General features: G+C 40.0%; 1 protein-coding gene across 2 annotated transcripts in view; it reads right to left on the bottom strand.

Annotated features, from left to right (window-relative positions):
* The window catches only part of tnrc6ba (trinucleotide repeat containing adaptor 6Ba), a 191,735-nt gene that overhangs the window by 134,727 nt on the left and 43,849 nt on the right, over positions 1-13,159 (bottom strand). For both annotated transcript variants that reach the window (XM_063062833.1, XM_063062836.1), the window contains exon 5: positions 1,396-1,466. In XM_063062833.1, coding sequence (XP_062918903.1) covers positions 1,396-1,466 — 71 coding nt within the window. The remainder of the gene's footprint in view (positions 1-1,395; positions 1,467-13,159) is intronic.

The raw sequence follows: 13,159 nt of genomic DNA, 5'->3' as shown, positions 1-13,159 counted from the left end.
GAAGATAACAGCATCTGTTAATCATTAAGTTGGAACAATTTTATTTATACTGGAAAAAATGGTTTAACTACGTAACACCTCATAGGCCTGATTTTATTCTCACAAGTCAATGAATATGTTGCAAAAAAAGATCACTTCCTACTCTGTACATAGTTTTCTTCTTTCGATTGTTCTTTCTTTCCTCTCCTTTCTATAAGCATATACCTCAGATAAATATTACGTGGAGATTTGTGACAAATATGATTATATGATATTTATGTACAGTATCTGAAAAACATCTTATGGAAATGTTTCTTTGATGATGAAATTCAATAAAATATAAATTACAAAAAAAAAACCCATGAACTAAAGCCACCTGAGGGACAAATGTGTTAAAACATTGTGCACTGGCAAAGCACAACAGAAGTAATAACATACTTCTCTTCACAGACTGCAAGATACACGAGTATACTCAACTATCACAAAGAGTGCAAGGATTTAGATTCATACACCACCTTGTTTGTGACCTAGCAGACTTTAGAAACACTTTCTAGTCAATTAGATATTTCGGAACTGCAGTCAATGCTGCAACACAGGAATTATGCAGCCAATTTGCACAGAGCAAGCTCCCACAGACGGCAATATGCATAAATAATCTGCTGTAACGATGTTGGATGAAGGATAATTACTAGATAGAACCACAGAGGGAATTCCCCTTCTTGAATTCATCCAAAAGGCCATGTCCACCTGGCTCTCAATTCAATGTTTTATCTGGGAAAAATGCATCTGAAACTGTGCAGCATTTAATTAACTGTAAGGAGTATCAGACAATATTTTTCTCTCTCAGGGTGGGATTTGCACACATAACCTTTGTGACTATATCACAAATGAAACAAAGGCCCTTCACTCCTCTTCCTGTATTACTCCAATAGCATATCATTGCATTATGTGCTTAGTTTCTAGTAATATATATCCAATAACATGGGCCAAAGTAAGAGGATCTACTTAAAGTAGGCAAGTTATCTCTTGAATAACAGATGAGGCAAGAGGGGAGCACAGACTACTAATTGTTCAGTGATACACCCCCTTTTCATTGTTACCATCAGGAAGGAGGTAGAGATGCCTGAAGACACACGTTCAGCAATTTAGGAACAGCTTCTTCCCGTCATTCAATTTCTAAGTGGACGTTGAACCCATGAACACTACCTCACTACTTTTTGATTAATTTCTGCTTTTTTGCACCACTTATTTAATTATTTAATATATAAATATATACTTTATATCAAATCCTCAAGGGGAGGGAACATAACTACATCAAAAGGAAACAACATCTCACTTCAGAGGCAGTCCTTTGGCAAACAAAGCATCATAAACCAACTGCAAATACAATCTCCTTGAACATTCTTCATTACTTACTGCTTGCTCTCTTCACTTGGAGATTCTGATGTGTCACGGTGCTCATCTGATGAAAAATCTTCTCGTTCAGTCTGTAACAAGAATGGCAAGGACTGACAAAGATCATAAGCAGAAAAACTTCTCCAAATGTTACACCATTTAATATCTTCTATTCTCTATGAAGTCTCTCTTAAGCTACCTTTGTTCCAAATCTTAACACTATTAATTTTCCTTCACAGGACATTCTTATTTCTCAAGGGATTAGTTTTGCATTTTTTCCAGGAGATATGAATTTTTATGGTTTGATTTGTTACAAGATCATACCCCATGGGGCACTTCTTTGCTAAATGCTGTTAGTTAATGGAAAGCAGAGGAAATTTAAAAAAACAGACGACCCCATTCAAACAATTCTCCAGTATGTCTTCAATTCCCAGCAGAGTCAGTGCTGCAAACTGCATTGGTCACAATTTTCATATGTTGAGCAACTACTCCACGTTTAATAAATTAAAAATGATAGTCAGGACCTGTCAAAAGAAGTCAACTCTTTATTTACCTCAAGGTCATACAAAGGATCCATTTTGTGCACCAAGTGACTAATAAGTTTGCCTGTAAATCAATGCTGACTAACCTTTTTAAATAATCTGACAATGAATATTTCTGGAATTATCTATATATATATATATATATATATATATATATATATATATATATATATATATATCACAAATCTTTTCTTCCTTTATTTAAAGACTAATCTTACAAAGCCAAACTTACACAATATAACTAGCAAGTAGTACAGCTTCAACAAAACACAAAATTCAGAATCTGTGTAAAAATTTTGTTAGGTGCTACAATCAAAATTTTAACTTAACTCTGACCAGACTAATTTCTTTCACTGTGTTAAATAAGACGCTGTCTGGTGGTAGTGGCACAGTAGAACTGACTGCCAGCAGGGACTACATTGACTGGCTGCTTCATAGCCTGTTATGGAAACACCAACAGTTCAGATGTTCATTTATTATCAAAGTATACAACTCTGAAATTCTTCATTTCTCCAGGTTGCCATGAAACCAAGAAAGAAAAGAAAAGCACCACAATCATCAACTCCCAAATCTCACCTCCTCGCACACAAAAAATGAGAAGGTCTGGTGAAAAAACACAACATAACAACTATAAGACTGGAAAGTAAGAATCTATAGTCCAAGTCCACATCAAAAATGCAGGAAAAACCTGGCCAACATGCAGCGACAGGCCCTCCCCTCTCCGGTACAGAGCAACCAATCAAAAGGCAAGCAGCCAGTGCTCACCCTCTGCACTCACTTCGATGCTTCAATCCCCCTTGTCATTTTAATTGGCGAAGCGGAGCCAAACATAGTCTTGCGTCCTGTCCTGCCGCCTGCCCAGACGTTCGTGCATGCTGTCTCTGCCTCCCGAATCCTGTCAGAGCGCTTGAACACGCAAACTAGCTCCAAACTTCGGCACTTGCCTTGATGTTTCAATTGCCCTTGGCACTTTAATCTGCAAACAATGGAAGCTATAACCGGCAAAATGGTGTTAAACATCAGCTTGCGCACCATCCTGCAGCCTTCTCGCCACGAGGTTCACTCACAGAGCCTCTGCTTCCCAGAGACTACAGAATGCTGACGCACCCAAAAGATCTCCATACAGCAAAAACAGGCTCCGACAGTTCCAGAGTCACATTCAAGATGAGATACAAATGTAAAAGACATAAGAAGTGAAAAAGATGGTTTCATGATCAATCCAGAAGATGTTGACCAAAGGAGCATTGTACGCAGGCACCAATGTCCTTGAATGGAAAATCCAACAAAAAGTAGTGTATATGGTGCAGTCCATCATGGGTAAAGCCCTCCCAACCATTGAGCATTTCTACACTAAGCAGCATCCATCATCAGGGATCCCCATCACCCAACACATGCACTCTCCTCGCTGCTGCCATCAGGAAGGTGGTACAGGAGCCTCAGGACTCACATCATCAGGCTCAGGAACAGTTATCAGTCAACGTACTCTTGAATCAAAGGGGATAACTTCACTCAACTTCACTTGCCCCATCATTGAAATGGTCCCACAACCTATGGACTCACTTTCAAGAACTCTTCATCTCACATTCTCAATACTTATTGCTCATTTATTCATTATTATTTATTTCTTTTAGTACTTTCACAGATTGTTGTCTTTTGCATACTGGTTGAAAGCCCAAGTTGGCAGGGTTTTTCGTTGGTTCTATTATGGATTTATCTAGTATGCTCACAAGAAAATGAATCTCAGGGTTATAAAGAGTGACATATATGTATGTGCTTTGATAATAAATTTATTTTGAACTTTGAGTCTCAAGCCCGTAACATCCAACTCAAAGGTGAGGAAGTGGGCATAACTAACACAGAAGGGAAAAAAGCAAGTGACCAACTGAGAAACTATTCAGCTACATAATCAATGATACTAATTTTACAGGGAGAAGCAACCCTGTGTATATGGTGACATATAAGTACTGTGATAATAAATTTACTTTGAACTTGAAATTTCTACATGTCGAATTTCATAGAGTGCACAAAAACATACGAAAACAGGAGAAGGCCACTTGAATCCTCAAGCCTGTTCTGCCATTCACTATTACTTCGGCTGCTCCTCGTTGGCCTAACTTTTCTCTAGTGCCAATTCCCCAGAGCCCTTCACTCATACAGGGTACAAAACTCAGGATACTGAGAAGTGGGAAAATTAGGTGAAGCACTTCACAAGTACATTCTTTTGAAAACAGAAATGACACAAGAGGGAGTGGGAAACAGCATGGTGCTGGCTTGCTGATTAAGGTCAGAACAAATGAAAGAACTGGTTACTGTGCTGTGAGTGAGTGTGTATGTGTGCGTTTTACTTTTGTTGGCAAAGCATCTCAATCCTCAACTCCTAGATAACCACAGGTCCAAGAAGTCTAGTCAGTTGGAGAAGGTTAAACCCTCGGTCTCGGAATCTGATGAGCTGCTGGCATCTCTGGGGTCACTTACAAGGTATGTGTCATCAATAGTGTGCTTCACATCATAGTCTTCTTGTGAACTAAGACATTGTACACAGACAACTAAGAAAAAAAGCAGTGTGTTGATTTAAAAGTATACCCTTCTGTAAGGGGAGGATCTTGCTCTCCAATCAATAAGAGTCTGAATATAAATACGATAGGAGTTTTTTTAAAGGAGCAAACCAAGGCCTTTACAAAAGAATAATACAATGATACAAGGAGGGAGGAGAAAAGTCAAGAAAAGTAAACAGTAGTGGTAGGAATTCTACAACTAGATAATGGATAGGCATTTCTAAGTTTGCTGATTGATTTGGGGATGAAATATTGCATTAATAATGCTAAAGATATCACTGAGTGTTTGCAGAACATTCTGGAGGGAAAAGGTGAGTAGCCAGAGACCAGAGTCAATATATATCCAATAATACTGGCAGAAAGGGGAACAAGGTTATGCAGGTGAGTGTTAAAAGAATTAGGAAAGATATTCAGAAGCAGGACCACTGAAGTTAGTTATCTCCAAATTAATTCCAGTGCAACAGTCCAATGTGTACAGAAGTGTATACATATGCCGAAGAACCAAAGAGGCATGAAAGAATGTTCTTTTAATTAATGATATCACGTTGGTTAAAGATTTGCAGCAAAGATTCAATGTACAAGATAGAGATGGATTAAAAGAAATATAGGGAATGCCAAAATTGGTTAGGACAAGTCAAAGAGGTGAGAAGGGATAATATGTACAGTATGAAAGATCATCAAATTAGGCTATATGGATATAACCAGCAGGACAGTCTCATACACCATAATCACACCTTTGGGGCTATACCACATAGCACAAAGGCCCAAAGAAACAAATCTATTAAGTAAAGTTCTTACAACTGTAAAAACACTAAAACAATTATAGTGATGAATTCCATGCTGGGGTATAAAAATCACAGAATCCCTGCTTCTTTTTTTTTAGCCAGTATGGTTTCAACAAGAGTGGGGCAATTCTGGATCTAGCTTTAGGACATAAGAGTGCAGAGTTGGAAGAACATTTTTTTTAGCCAGTATAGTTTCAACAAGAGTGGGGCAATTCTGGATCTAGCTTTAGGACATAAGAGTGCAGAGTTGGAAGAACATTTTTACAGTGGTAATCATTACTCCATTAGACAGCATAGTTATGGAAGAAAAGACAAAGCTAAATTAAGAAAAAGCATCCAAATTGGGAAAATACAAATTTTATTGGATTATGAAGTTTTAGGAAAAGTGAATCAGAACCAGCTGCACGAAAGTAAATCAGTCTTATAGTCATGGAATGTAAATTCAAGAGTGAGATGCAAAGGGTTCATTATTCACAAAGAAAAAAGGTGCCAAATCTAGTGTTAACATCATTAAAAGTGGATAAATTGCTAAAACCAGAAGAAATATATTTCAGGTTGTTAAAAACAGCAAGGGAGGAAATAATAGTTAAATCCTTCATGACTTTAAAAGTGATGTAGAGGACTGGAGAACTGACAATGTTCATAAAGAAAGGAAGGAATAACCTGAGCACTTACAGACCAGCTAGTTTAACTTCAACAGCGGGAAAATCACTGGAATCAATTTTGAGAGACACCATCGTTCAAAAGGCACAAATTAATCAAGGACATTGAGAATGGATCCATGAAGGAAGGTCTTGTCTAACTTGATCAGAGTTTTTTACTTTTGAAGAGGGTAAGAGCATGAATTACAAAGGTGGTTGACAGGGTAATTGGGTCAATGAAAATATATTAAATCCATGATAGGACAGCAAATTGGATCCAGAAATGGTCAGTGTCATGAAGAAATAAGTAATTGCTCACAGACATTTTAACAGGCTGCTTTCATTACTTAGTCTCTTGCTCTGTTGGAGAACATAATGATAGTTTAGTGAAATATAGGGACCATGAAAGTTTGCAGATTTTTAAAAAAATAGCCATGTTGTTGTCAGTGCAGAGAAAACTGCTAAAGTGTAAAACAGATGGTCTGGTTAATTAGACAGAAAAGTGACAAATGACATTTAATCCAGCGAAGCGCAAGGCTGTGCATTAGGGATGTGTAACATACCAGGGATCTATATAAAACAAGTGAGAAGTGTGAAGGATCAACCGGAGCTTCAAGTGCATGGCCATAGATCCTTGATGGTAGTGAGTCAGGTGAATAAGATGGTTAAAACAAGTGGAATCTCTTGGGATATTTGCTGATATACAGAGTAAAAGCTGGGAGGTTACATGAGAACTTGTGTGCAGCTTGAGTACTACAGAATTCTGGTCACCACATTACAGGTTAGATATGATTGCACTGAATAGGGTGTACAGCATATTTACCAGGATGTTGCTAAGAGTGGAAATATATTAGCTATTATTAGGAAAGATTGGATAGGACGAGTTGTTTTTCTTGAAAGCTGAGTGCTAAAGGAAGACTTTTCAGATGAAAAACCTAGATATATTATGTAAAAAGGACCTACTTCCAAAACCAGAATGGATTAAAGCCAGGGCATAGATTTTAAGTAATTGTTGGAAATATTAGAGAGGGGATGATCCTTTGATTCAGAGGGTAAGGAGTAATGAACTCACCATCTGAAAATGTGGTAGAATGCAACACCATCATCACATTTAAAAAGTAATTGGAACTACAGATGTATTCATAGCTGTGACCCACAGGCCTAAACCAGAAGGTGGGATTAGACAGGGTAGTTCTTTCTCAACAAGCTATAATGGACCCAATAACCACCTTCCATGATGTATGTCCCTTTGAATATTCTCTCATACGCATAAAGGCCTGAGTAACTTCTGAGACCATAAAATATAGAAGCAGAATTAGGCCATTTGGGCTATCAAGTCTGCTCTGCCATTTTATCATGGCTGATCCATTTTCCCTCTCAGCCCTAATTTCCTGCATTCTCCCCGTAACCCCTCATGCCCTGAATAAACAAGAATTGATCAACCTTTGCCTTAAATGTACCAAATGACTTGCCCTCCACAGCCGCCTGTGGCAACGAATTCCACAGATTTACCACTCTCTAGGAGAGGAGAAGATGGCAGCACGACGCAGTGTGCAGCGGCCACTCTGGTGATGAATATCTGTTATCTGTCAAGTAGGGTGCCGAGCACAATCCTGATTTGATGGAGGCAGATGTGAGAGCACGGAGGAACATCTGGTGAAACTTCTGAAATGCCTGTTTCACTGCCGCTGCTGCTGAGTGGTCTAGAATCTCTGGAGGGGAAGGCACCAAGTCCTCGGCTTTGCTTGTTGCTCGGCAGCCGGGGCGGGGTCAAAGCACTTGGCAGAGGTGTCGGAGGGCTGGTCGGAGGCTCAGACAGGCTCAGAGTTGGCTGTGGTCGGGTGCTTCCAGGGTGCTGCATCGGCAAGTTTGCGGCGCTGGAGGTTCGTGGCAGGGAGGGTTTCCCCCTTCTACCGTCTGCGTGAGATGATGGGCTATCGGGACTTTGAAACATTTTTTTACCGTGCCCATGGCCTGCTCTTTATCAAATTACAGTATTGCTTTGCACTGTTGTAACTATATGTTATAATTATGTGGTTTTTGTCAGTTTTAGTCTTGGTCTGTCCTGTGTTTCTGTGATATCATACTGGAGGAACATTGTATCATTTCTTAATGCAAATGCATGCATTTCTAAATGATAATAAACAAGGACTGAGTGTCCTCATAATCTAATAATCTAATCTGATCTCTGACAGAAGAAATTCTTCCTCATATCCATTCTAAAAGGATGTCCCTCTATTCTGAGACCATGTCCTCTGGTCTTAGACTCCCCACCATAGGAACCATCCTCTAGGCATCCCCAGAGCCACCCTTTCTCAGATGAGGGGCCCAAAACTGCTCACAATACCCCAAGTGAGGTCTCACCAGTGCTTTATAAAGCCTCAACATTTCATCTTTGCCTTTATATTCTAGTCCTCTTGAAATGAAGCATAACGTTGCATTTGCCTTCCTCACCACCAACTCAACCTGCAAAGTAACTTTAGGGAATCAAAAAAACAAGTTTTTTTCAGTTATACAAAGAGTAAATGGGAAGTGAGAGTTGATATTGGACCACTGGAAAATGATGCTGGTGAGGTAGTAATAGGGGACAAAGAAATGGCAGATGAATTTAATGGGACTTTGCATCTTGGAAGACACTAGCAGTGTGCCAGAGGTCCATAAGTGCCAGGGAGCATAAGTGTTTGTCATTGCTATTACACAGGAAAAAGTGCTAGGCAAACACAAAGGTCTTACAGTGGATAAATTACCTGGACCAGATGGACTACATCCCAGAGTCCTGAGAGAGATTGCTGAAGAGATAATGGATGCATTTTTCATAATCTTTCAAGAATCACTTGATTCTGGCATGGTCCCGGAGGACTGGAAGTGTGCAAATGTCACCCCACTCTTTAGGAAGCGAGGAAGGCAAAAGAAAGGAAATTATAGACCAGTTAGCCTAACCTCATTGGTTGGGAAAGTGTTGGAGTCTATTATTAAGGATGAGGTGTCGGGGTACTTGGAGACTAATGATAAAATAAAACAAAGTCAGTATGGTTCTGTAAAGGGAAGTTTAAGCAAGGCGGACAAAGGAGAGGCAGTGGTTGTCATTTACTTGGATTTTCAGAAGGCATCTGATAAAGTGCTACACATGATGCTTAATAAGATAAAATCCTATGGCATTACAGCAAAGATACTAGCATAGATACAGGAATGGCTGACAGGCAGGATGCAGCGAGTGGGAATAAGAGGGGCCTTTTCTGGTTGGCTGTCAGTGACTAGTGGTGTTCCTCAGGGTCAGTATTGGGACCACTATTTTTCACATTGTTTGTCAATGATTTGGGTAATGGAATAGATGGCTTTGTGGCAAAATTTGCAGATAATACCAATTTAGGTGGAGGGGTAGGTGGTGCTGAGGAAGCAATGCGATTGTAGCAGGACTTAGACAAATTGGAAGAACGGGCAAAAAAAGTGAGAGATGGAATACAGTGTCGGAAAATGTATGATGATGCATTTTGGTAAAAGGAACAACAGTGCAGGCTACTATCTAAATGGGGAGAAGGTTCAAACATCAAAAGTGAAGGAGGACTTAGGAGTCCTCGTGCAAGACTCCCAAAAGGTTAATTTCCAGGTCGAGTCTGTGGTAAAGAAAGCATATGCAATGTTGGCATTTATTTCAAGGGGAATAGAATATAAAGGCTAGGAGATAATGCTGAGCGCTAGTCAGGATGGAGTATTGTCAACAGTTTTGGACCCATTTCTCAGAAAGGATGTGTTGTCATTGGAGAGAGTCCAGAGGAGGTTCACAAGGTTGATTCCAGGAATGAAGGGGTTATCATATGAGGAGCATTTGGCAGCTTTGCAGGGGGTGGGGAGGGATATCATTGAAATGTATTGAATGTTGAAAGGACTAGATAGGATGGATATGGAGAGGGTGTTTCCTATGGTGGGGGTTTCCAGAACCAGATGGCACAGCCTCAAAATTGAGGGGTGACCTTTTAGAACAGAGGTAAGGAGGACTTTTTTTTGCAAGAGAGTAGTGAATCTGTGGAATGCTCGGCCACAGACTGCTGTGGAGGCCAAGTCCCTGGGTATATTTAAGGCATAAGTCTATCATTCCTTGAGCAGTCAGGGCACCAAAGGATATGGCGAAAAGGCTGGTGTACGGGGTTGAATGGGATCTGGGATCAGCCACGATGGAGTGGCGGAGCAGTCTCGATGGGCTGAATAGCCTAATTTTGCTCCCATGTCTTATGGAATCCTGCACAGGAACTCACTGAATTTTTAATTTTCCCTCCATTTAGAAAATACTTTTATTTCTTCTGCCAAAGTGCATGACCAAACACTTCCCAACAATGTATTCCACCTACCACCTTTTTGCCTATTCTCTTAATCTGTCTAAGTCCTTCTGTAGCTTCTCTACTTCCTCAAAACAACCTGCCTCTCCACCTATCTTGGTATTATCCACAAATTTGGCCACAAAGCCATCAACTCCATCATCCAAATCACTGATGTATAACGTAAAAAAGCAGTCCCAGTACAGACCACGGTGGAACACAGCAGCCAACCAGAAAAGTCTCCCTGCATCCCCACTCTTTGCCTCCTGCCAATCAGCCAATGGTTGATTGAAAAAACTGGAACATGCTAGCATCTTTTCTGTAATACCATGGAATCTTAACCTAAGTAGCCCCCTGTATGGCACCATGTCAAAGACCATCTGAAAATTCAAGTACACAGCATCCACTAATTCTCTTTTGTCTATCCACCTTGTTATTTCTTTAAAGAATTCCAACAGATTTATCAGGCAATACTTTCCCTAATACATCTAAGTACCCTGAAACCACATCCTTAACAATCGACTCCAACAAGTTCCCACCCGCTGAGGTTACACTAACTGGCCTATAATTTCCTTTCTTCTGCCTCCTACCCTTCTTGAAGAGTGGAGTGACATTTGCAATTTTCCAGTCTTCTAGAACCATGCCAGAATCAATTGATTCTTGAAAAATCATTACTAGCGCCTCCACAATCTCTTTAGCCACCTCATTCAGAACGCTGGTGTGTATACCATCTGGTACAGGGAACTTTTCAGCTTTCCAAGCACCTTCTCCGTAATAATGGCAACTTCACACACCTCATGCCCCAACACTCTTGAACTTCCAGCATACAGCTATTGTCTTCCACAGTGAAAACTGATGCAAAATACTTATTCAGTTTGTCTGTCATTTCTTTGTCCGCCACTACTACCTCACCAGCATCATTTTCCGGTGGTCCAATATCTACTCTCGCCTCTCTTTCACACTCCGTATTGCTGAAGAAACTTTTGGTATCCTCTTTAATATTATTGGCTAGTTTACCTTTGTATTCTGTCTTTTCTTTCTTTATAACTTTTTTTAGTTACCTTGTTGGTTTTTAAAAGCTTCCCAATCCTCACTAATTTTTGCTCTATTATATGCCCCCTCTTTGGCTTTTACGTTGGCTTTGACTTCTCTTGTTAGCCATGGTTGCGTCATCTTGCCTTTAGAATACTTCTTCCTCTTTGGGATGTGCATAAGCTGCGCCATCCAAATTGCTCTCAGAAAATTCCAGCCATTGCTGCTCTGCCATCATCCCTGCCAGTGTTCTTTTTCAATCAATTTTGGCCACCTCCTCTCAGATGCCTCTGTAATTCCATTTACTCTACTGTAATACTGATACATCTTACTTTAGCTCCTCCTTCTCAATTTGCGGAGTGAATTCTATCATATTATGATCACTGGTCCCTAAGGGTTCCTCTACCTTAAGCTCGCTAATCAATTCCAGTTCTTTACACAACACCCAATCCAGAACAGCTAATACCCTCATGGGCTCAACCACAAGCTGCTCTCGTAGGCGTTCTAGAAATTCCCCCTCTTAAGATCCAGCACCAACCTGATTTTCCCCATCTACCTACATCCTGAGGTCTCCCATTACTATTGTAACATTGGCCTTTTTGCATGTTTTTCTATCTCCCGTTGTAATTTGTAGACCACACCTTCACTACTGTTTGGGGGTCTACATACAAATTTTATCACAATTCAGTTAAGTACAACATTACTGAACTGTGCAGGAGGTTAATCAGTATCTGAAAAGATGAAAGGGAAGGTCGCTCTTTCTTTTAGGTGGAGACACTCATTACTGAGCTAAGATCAAAGAGTTCCACTTCAAACACCGATATCCATTTTCATGTATTTGTTGATTTAGCTGCTGCATCCCCCAAGCACTTGCAGTCATTTCAGATTTTTACCATTTACAACTTTCTTTTTATTTCCCTTTTGACTTGGGAAATTCAATGTAAAATAACCATTTCTAGCTTTTTTTTCTAGCTTTAGTAATCACTCTGCTTCTTAGTCGTATTATTCTGAACTTGTTAAATACAATTTCCACAGGCCATTATGGCTAACCATAAAGCACACAGTGATTCTTGGTTACTTCACACTCCTAAGCATCCAATGCGAAAATAAATGCTCGCAACAACCAAAGTCACCTCATTAACTAATCGTTATAGCATTGTATTCAGTAGAACTTCTTTGTTCATTTACCATGACTGTAAGGGACATGACATATTGAAACATAAAAGATTAAATAAAAAGTTGATTGAAGATCTACAGACTTGTTAGGAGATAAACTTTGTGGGGCAGTGTATGTGAAAGGAGCCACAAAATTACAGTTGGGTCATACACAGAAGTTGTTAGAAAAAGCTTCCTTTAAATAAAGTGTGCTAAAAAATCAGAAAGCTCATGGTATAATCCAATCCATGCATTGTGTGTAAAGTGCTATTACACTGTACTTCAAGTGCTTAAAGAACAACTAGACAACAGGGTAACCTGTTGGGGCACCCTTGGAGAGAAGGGTAGTGCAGTCTGATGTGACCAGAATGAACATTAAATTTTCCTGAATGCTATTGGTATCGCTTTGCTTTGGAAACTGAAGTAGAAAACCTCAGTTTATTAAAGAAGAACGACACGTAGCAAAGCAAATATAACTGCTCCTCATTTAACGAAAGACACTTTTGATGGCATCATTTCTGGTTTATCTGCCACACTTGTGCTTCTCGTTGTCATTCTGGAGACGTGCAGCCTTTTCATCCCCCATCTCTTCATCTCTTCTGCTGTTTGTTGTTTGTCCCTGATCCTGGAGACGTGCATGCCTCTCCTCCTCTATCTCTTCTTCTCTCATCTTTTTTTGTCTTGACTCTGATCCTGGAGTTGTACGGCCCTGGCTTCATCCAATTCTTGTTCTCTCCCTCTCCGTGCCGCTTCCCGATGACG

The sequence above is a fragment of the Mobula hypostoma genome, chromosome 11 (assembly GCF_963921235.1).
Source record: "Mobula hypostoma chromosome 11, sMobHyp1.1, whole genome shotgun sequence".
Taxonomy (NCBI): domain Eukaryota; kingdom Metazoa; phylum Chordata; class Chondrichthyes; order Myliobatiformes; family Myliobatidae; genus Mobula; species Mobula hypostoma.
The sequence above is the reverse complement of the archived record's forward strand: the minus strand, read 5'-3'. Positions and strand labels throughout refer to the sequence as shown.